Raw genomic sequence first — 7,263 nt, 5'->3', positions numbered from 1 at the left:
AGAGAGAAAGAGAGAACGAGAGAGAGAAAGAGAGAACGAGAGAGAACGAGAGAGAACGAGAGAGAACGAGAGAGAGCGAGAATGCGACGGGGTGGATGACAAGGGCAACCGCCAGAGGGAAAGGCGACAAAGGACAGGAGCGGGGGGACAGGGACAAAACAAGGTCAGGAGAGGAGGAGGAGGACAGTCGACACAATGTGAAACCCCCGACGGCAGCACGCCGCCGCTCACGTACGAGGCCGCCGATGACACACTGGTGCCGGAGCTGCTGGTAGAGCCGATCCCATCGCGGGTGACACCCTCGCCAAAGGTGCCCGTCATCTGGGTGATCTCCGGCACATGGGCAACCACGCGACTGGCATGGTGCAGACCACCCGAGCGCACCAGACGCACGTAGCCCAGGGCATTGCCCATGACGGTGACCACGCGGCGGAACTCATCCAGATACTGGGTGCCGGTCTTGTCACGAACACCGAGACTGCGCGACCAGCGGTTCAGCTCCTCGGCCCGCTCGAAGGGATAGGAAAACTGCGCCCGCGAAGGGGGCGTCCCGCCGCGGTTGGGACGAGCGCCGGCCTTGTAGCCGGAGAAGTCCCCGGCCAGGGCCATCGAATGCCCGGAGGGAGCACCACCGAGGGCCGCCTCGCGCTGCTCCGTCACAAAACGCGCCTCCCGGACCAGGCGCGACTTGATGTGATCATCGTACAGGAACTCGCTGAAGAGGCGGAACTCCCGACGCAGGAACTGGTATGTCACATTGACGGCGGTATTCATCATGCCGGACCCGTGGGTCCGGATGGAGTTGGCCACATGGCGGATGTGGATCGTGTGCAGATACTTGCTGGAGGAGGAGGACTCGATGAAGAACTGCTGATGCATGTTGTACCGATAGCGCGACATGAAGACATGGATGTTGCGCATGATCTCCAGCGCGTCGAACATCTGCACCCCGGGGGGAACCACGGCGAGGTGGTGGAAACCAGCGGCATGTGAGAAGCGCCGTGAGGCGAGCAACGATGGGCAAGTGCGCGGGAAAGCCTGGAACAGCGAGGAAGGGGGACCCAGCACATACCTGCTCCTGAGTGCCCGGGGGAAGGCGCGCATCCGACAGGACCAGGCCGTAGCGCTCGCGAGCCAGGATCTTCATGCGCTCATAGCGCGTCCAGTTGTGTGGCGCCAGCGCGGTCTGGTGGTAATACAAGTTGTCCAGGTACTGGGTGATAAAGGCTGTGCCGCGTGGCGATGGGAGTGAGAGGAAATGGGATGTGAGTTTGGCGAAAAGGGGAACGAGAGAAAGAGAGGGAGAGAGAGGGAGAGGGAGAGAGAGGGAGAGAGAGAGAGAGAGAGAGAGAGAGAGAGAGAGAGGGAGCCAGGCATGGGGACCAGGTGTGGCAGTGCTCCGCCCGACGGACGACGCTGAAACAGCAACAGCAACACCAACACCGAAGGTGTGGCACACGCACCACGCAGATCCACCGAAGCGGCCCCATCGACCGACATCAGCGGAGCCATCTGGCAAAGGCCGAGACACACGCGCGTGCGCCGGAGGGCCTGCATGACAACCTCCGCGCCGCCAGTGGCGCCAGTGATGCCGGACCCCGGGGCGCCGGCCGTGCCGGCCGTGGCCAACGGCGTCAGGCCATAATCCGCCAGGCCCAGGAAACTGCCAGCCGGCATGGCATCCGGCTTGAAGGGATTCCGCGAGGACAGACGCAAATCATGATGGCCACTGATGCGCAGGTCGTCATCGATGGCCGTACAGGCCGGGGTGATGACCTCCGTCTCCAGCAGCTCATAAATGTCCGCCGAATACTGGCGCAGGGCGTCCAGGCCGTCCGGGCCGGCCGCGCGCAACAGCTCGGCCACATCACCGGCCGCCGCCAGGAACAATGGCAGCCCCTCCGGCGAGGGGGCCCACGACTCGGCCGGGGTCCCATCGCTCCCGGCCCCGGGCGTGCCGTCCGTGCTCCAGAGCCACCGCATGTACGTCGACAGCAGGGTCCGGTTCCAGTAGATGAACTCACACCGGGTGGCCACAACCACCGCATTCGACAGGCCGCCCAGCAGCGACAGCTGGCGGAGATGCTGCACCACCGAGTCGTACTCATGGTCACGCAGATGCGGCCGGATCATGGCCAGGGCCACGCCGGCCGCCTTCAGCCGGTCGGTGGTGGGCGGCCCGCTGACCAGACGCACCAGCAGCCCCAATGCCTCGAGCTGCGTGCGCATGCGCGGGTCCTGGCTGAAGCGCCGCGTGAAGCTGGCCGCAAAGTCCACCAGACTGGAGGACAGGACAAAGTGCAAGGAGGGCAGCAGCCGCGCCACATACACCTGGTGCCGGGCGAAAGTCCCCTCCACGGCCTTGGCCAGCTCCACCAGACGCAGGATGGTCCGGGCCGTGGCACTGGCCAGCTGCCGGCCGGTGTGCAGGTGCAAGTGCAGCAGCTCCCGCGCCAGATGGTCAATCGCATGACCCAGCACCAGACCCTGGATGAGGATCTGGTTGCGCACAATCAGCGCATCCTTCTGAAGCTGGGCCTCGGCCGAATCCCCAGCCCGAGCGGCCCGGGTCCCGGACCCACTGCCAGCCGGGCCGGCCTCCAGGATCAGCTCGGACCCCATGCGCGCCGACCAGGCGGCCACGCGCACCGACAGGGTGGCCGCGGTGGCTGGCCCGGTGGACACCAGGCGCTTGAGCCGGTCCGCCGGCACGGTCTTCAGGTCGCCTTGGCGGATGTACCGCGCAAAGTTGGCCGAAGCCCGGGCATCCGACTTGAAGGCCTTCCCGGCCAGGAAGCCCAGATAATCGAACACCGCATTGCCCATCAAGGGCACCAGCGGCGATGTGGCTCCCAGGTCCCACACCGCCCGAATGAGCTGCTTGTCGCCGGTGATGGCCACCGCGAAGCCGTCCACCACGCTGGACGCCAGCCGAAGCAGGCCAGCCAGGCCGATCAGGCCGGTGCGAGGGCCGACCTCCACCGGCTGGCCGATGCGTGCCTGCAGGAAGGCCACCTGTGCCCGGACCGCGGCCAGGAGCTCATCCCGCAGGCCGGTGTTCAGGCGCACTGGCGGCAGGCCGCCCGGGGCCGCGGTCAGCACCGGCTCCGCGGTGGACGACGAGGACGACCCGAAGGAGAACCACGAAGTGGAGGTGGCCGCCACCGCGGTGGCCGCGGCACGCGAATCATGGAAGTCAAAGCGACAGCTGAAGAGCCCGGAAAACACCGACCCAGCCAGCAGCCGGGCCTCGATTTCCTGCAGCATGCCGTCCACCTGGGCCAGCTGGCTCTCGGTCCGGCCAAAGCGCTCGGCCCCCTGCATGACGAACATGATCATCTGCCGGTAAGAACGCCAGTCGGCCTGGAGCTGGGTGTTGGTCGCGGCAATGGCATCCAACGTCAGGAGGATGGCCAATGCCTCCATCAAACTGTCAAAGACCGGCTGGAAGGGGACCGTCTCCAGGCGAAGCTGCGCCACCAGCGCCGCGCGCACGGACTTCGGCGCATACAGGGCACCCAGCTGCTGGACGAAGTTGACAATGATGTCATACAGCCGGTTGACATAGGTGCAGGCCTCCTGCAGCAGGGGCAGGAAGCGGCCGAGGCGGAGCTGCGCCTCGCCCAGCTGCTCGGGATTCAGCGGAGGGGCGGGACCGCCGCCATTGGGGGCGGCCGGGGCCGCGGCATTGGCCAAATCCGCCGCATAGGCCACATGCTCGCCGTAGGTGGCCAAAGCCGGGAAGAACCGCGTCTCGGCCTGTTGGCAGAGGGGTCAGTGAGTGAGGGAGGGGCGGGATGGCAAGCGCTGCCTCAGACCGTACCTCCTCGCGCAGATGCTCCACCTCAATACAGAGGCCGGACAGGACAATCAGCACGTTGTCCAGGTTCTGGGGGGTGAAGGAAGAAGAGAGGGACAAAAGAGGACGAAGGGAAGGGAAGAAGGAAGAAGGTAAAGAGTGGGAGAAAGAGAGGGAGAAGGAGTGGGAGAAGGAGTGGGAGAAGGAGTGGGAGAAAGAGTGGGAGAAGGAGTGGGAGAGAGAGAGAGGGAGAAGGAGTGGGAGAAAGAGTGGGAGAAGGAGTGGGAGAGAGAGAGAGGGAGAAGGAGTGGGAGAGAGAGTGGGAGAGAGAGAGGGAGAGAGAGAGAGGGAGAAGGAGTGGGAGAGAGAGTGGGAGAGAGAGAGAGGGAGAAGGAGTGGGAGAGAGAGAGAGAGAGAGAAAGAAAGAAAGAGGAACCAGTCAGAGATGCAAACGACAAGGCCGGGAGAATAAGTGCATGTATGCGCACCTTGTCGTTGGTGCGAATAAGACGCGAGTAGGAGATCGCCTCCTTCGGCGGCGTGGACGTGGTGCCGAGAGGAGCAACAGGGCCGCAGCCGCCGGCCGACGCCAGAAGCCCCGGCGGGCCGCTGGTCGGACCACTGGCCACACTGCCGGAGATGGCCGACGACAGGGTCCCGACAGTGGCCGGGCCGAGGGAGCTCTCCAGCGTGGAGGCAATGCGATCCAGGGTGTTGGAGTGTTGCAGCACGTGGTTGCGCAGGGCCTCATACTCGCGATTGATGGCATCGGCTACCCGAGGGGGGGCGGGGGGAATGGACGGAAGGTCAGTGACAAGGGACGAAGGAGGGCCACGCCAGAAGACGCAGGACACCGGGCGAACAGGGGGCAAGACGTACCAGCCGCCTGGCCGTCGTCGAAGCGATCGGTCGGCCAGCCGCCGTAGGCAGCCAGGGTGCTGTCGTAGTAGGTGGACATGGCCGGACAGACACGCACGCACGCACTTCGGCAGGAAGGGGCGGGGGGGGGGGTAGGGGAGGAGAAGGAGGGAAAAGGGGGTGGGGAGAGGGAGAAAGACGCGATGAAGGTGTTTGAGGTGAAAGGAGAGGGAGAGGGGACTGGCCCGAGATGTGGGTGTGAGGGCGGCAGCAGGGGGGGAGAGGATCGCGCTGGCCGATCTAGGGTGCTGCGAGGCGCGACGCCCACTCCCCCCCGGCGAGGCCCCCCCCCCCCGTCCCTCCGAGGCGCCCCAGCCTGCTCGTCCCAATCTTCGGAACTGAGGGTCAAAGGGCACGGCAGCGAGCGCGGGACGTGAGCCCAGAACATACACAGGTTAGGTCATGTGGGAGAGTGTGGGGGCGGTGTCCCGGGGGGAGAACGGGAGCAAGGGCCCGCGTGCGAAGCATCCTGCCGGGAACCCCTCGCCTTCTGTGCGGATCGCCCAGACGCCGCCGCCCACCTTCTGCCCGGCCTTGCGCCGCCCCCACTCTCCCTCTCTCCCGCTCTCCTACACACACACACACACACACACACACACACACACACACACACACACACACACACACACACGCATGTACGCACGCATTTCAAGCACAGTCCTCCATGGGCGCGGTGCCCCAAACAGCCCACTTTCGCTGAGCAGGGCCAGCCAGGCGAGAAGGGCCTCGGAGCAGGCGGCCACCAAAGGCAGGGGGAGCCGAATTCAAAACAACCAAGCGAACCCGGCGCCCGGTCCAGGACGAGGCGCAGCGAAGAATGGTCATGTGAAGTGAGAATGATATTTTGGCTGAGTTTACCTTAACTCGATTGGGCAGCCGTGGAACACGATCTGTGTATTGGGGGGGGGAGCGGAAGAGACAGCACCACACAGCCTGAGGTGGAGAGGGGCCACAAACACAGGAAAGAGCCCTACCCTCCTCCCGGGGCCGGGGGGGAGCCGGGAACAACGCGGGACGCGCCAGGGGAGAGAAAGAAGCCAAACCACGAGGCAAAAAGACGGCTGGCTATCTCTCTGCAGGTCGGTCTTCTCGTCGTGGCAGTCTATCAAGAGGAGATATCCTCGAGGGGGGGGGGGGGGGGAGGCAGCCAGGGGGAGGCAGCCAGGGGGAGGCAGCCAGGGGGAGGCAGCCACATGCATCGTGGACTTAGGCGACCACGTCGGCAGTGGGCAGCTGCTCGCCAAGCTCGGCAATCAGGGCCGAAGCCACGGACGCCGAGCCAGAGCGGATGGACACACGCAGGGCCAGCTCGCTCGGGTCGTCAGCCTCGGACTTGATCATGGCCACCACATGGTGGCGACCGTGGACCAGAGTCCGGCCGTACAGCAGGGCATGACCCTCATCCGGCTCGCAAGTGACCACGTTCAGATGGAGGGCGCTGCGATTCCATGCATGGGCAGGGCAACGAAGCGCGGGGGTGTCAGAGGGAGGGAGAACGGGATAATTGAGAGAGCGAGAGCATAAGCACGCGGCCGTGAGATCGGCCAGAGAGGGGGGGGGAGGGGGGGGAGGGGGGGGGGCACGCACGAAGCAATGGCATTGGCCGCGGCGCTGAAAGCGCGCACACCACTCGACACGGCTGACTTCAAGAAAGACGTCGGCAGCTGGACAGACAGGGTCGGGGTGTCCAGGGCACCGGTGCCGCCGGTCGCGGCATCGAAGTTGCGCGGCTCCTCCATGATCATGCCGAGGGTGACTAGGTGGCAGGGATGTCAGCACAGGCGTCGATGATCCAGGAGAGCAAGGGATCAACCCATCAGGCGGCTGAGGGGCTCCCTGGCCATTTCCAGGGGAGGGGAGAAAAAGAGAAAGAGCGAGAGAGAGAGAGAGAGAGAGAGAGAAGGAGAGGGAAAGAGGAAAGGTCATCAGCAGGGTGCGGGTGAACGCACACTCGGACATGGGCTCAGCATGGACGAAGACCGAGGCCGGGAGCTGCAGACGGAACTCCTCCTGGCCAGACACCTGGGAGGAAGACATGCCATGATCGGCACCATTCTCCGGTGCATCGTCCGCCGGGGTGGCGATGAAGGAGACCGAGGTGCGGAGCTGCTGCGGGAGATCGTCCACAGCCCCAGGCGCCAGGCAGAGGGTGAGGGTCTGAGTGGCCGATGCGCCCGGGGCCAGGCGGCTCGGGGTGAAACGCCCACCGGAGCTGGAAGACTCCACCACCGAGACGGTCATCGAGTTGACGGCCGAGAGCTCCATCGAGGAAACAGTCTGCCCGACCGAGGTGTTCGTCAGGGTGAAGCTGATCTGCAGGCCCGAGCGGTCCGGCTCGTCATCCGAGTCGGCATCGCTGCTGGCGCCGGCTGAGCCCGAGCCACCTCGGCGGTGACTGACCACGGCCAGGTCCTCATCGGTGAGCTCATAGCCAGTGATGGAGTAGGTCTGCGAGCCGGCGGCAGGAGGAGGAGGAGGAGGAGAGACGTGGTCAGTCGGGCGAAAAACGGAGTACGGTGGACAGGGGGGCGAGAGAGAGAGAGAGA

At 65.2% G+C, this 7,263-nt stretch overlaps 2 protein-coding genes across 2 annotated transcripts in view; both read right to left on the bottom strand.

Moving 5' to 3' along the window:
- H696_01503 (hypothetical protein) overlaps positions 1 to 4,810 on the bottom strand; it is a 6,014-nt gene extending 1,204 nt beyond the window's left edge. Inside the window, exons 1-6 of the mRNA XM_009495399.1 lie at positions 4,679 to 4,810; positions 4,288 to 4,571; positions 3,824 to 3,889; positions 1,464 to 3,759; positions 1,073 to 1,227; positions 236 to 942 (exon numbers count right to left, since the gene is read on the bottom strand). Of these exons, the coding sequence (XP_009493674.1) occupies positions 236 to 942; positions 1,073 to 1,227; positions 1,464 to 3,759; positions 3,824 to 3,889; positions 4,288 to 4,571; positions 4,679 to 4,757 (3,587 nt within the window). The 5' untranslated portion in view covers positions 4,758 to 4,810. The remainder of the gene's footprint in view (positions 1 to 235; positions 943 to 1,072; positions 1,228 to 1,463; positions 3,760 to 3,823; positions 3,890 to 4,287; positions 4,572 to 4,678) is intronic.
- A 1,043-nt stretch (positions 4,811 to 5,853) lies between these two features.
- The window catches only part of H696_01502 (hypothetical protein), a gene marked incomplete at its 5' end in the record, with an annotated part of 6,547 nt that continues 5,137 nt past the window's right edge, over positions 5,854 to 7,263 (bottom strand). Inside the window, 3 exons of the mRNA XM_009495398.1 lie at positions 5,854 to 6,155; positions 6,305 to 6,473; positions 6,667 to 7,165. Of these exons, the coding sequence (XP_009493673.1) occupies positions 5,924 to 6,155; positions 6,305 to 6,473; positions 6,667 to 7,165 (900 nt within the window). The 3' untranslated portion in view covers positions 5,854 to 5,923. The remainder of the gene's footprint in view (positions 6,156 to 6,304; positions 6,474 to 6,666; positions 7,166 to 7,263) is intronic.

The sequence above is a fragment of the Fonticula alba genome, assembly GCF_000388065.1.
Source record: "Fonticula alba strain ATCC 38817 unplaced genomic scaffold supercont2.2, whole genome shotgun sequence".
Taxonomy (NCBI): domain Eukaryota; order Rotosphaerida; family Fonticulaceae; genus Fonticula; species Fonticula alba.
The sequence above is the reverse complement of the archived record's forward strand: the minus strand, read 5'-3'. Positions and strand labels throughout refer to the sequence as shown.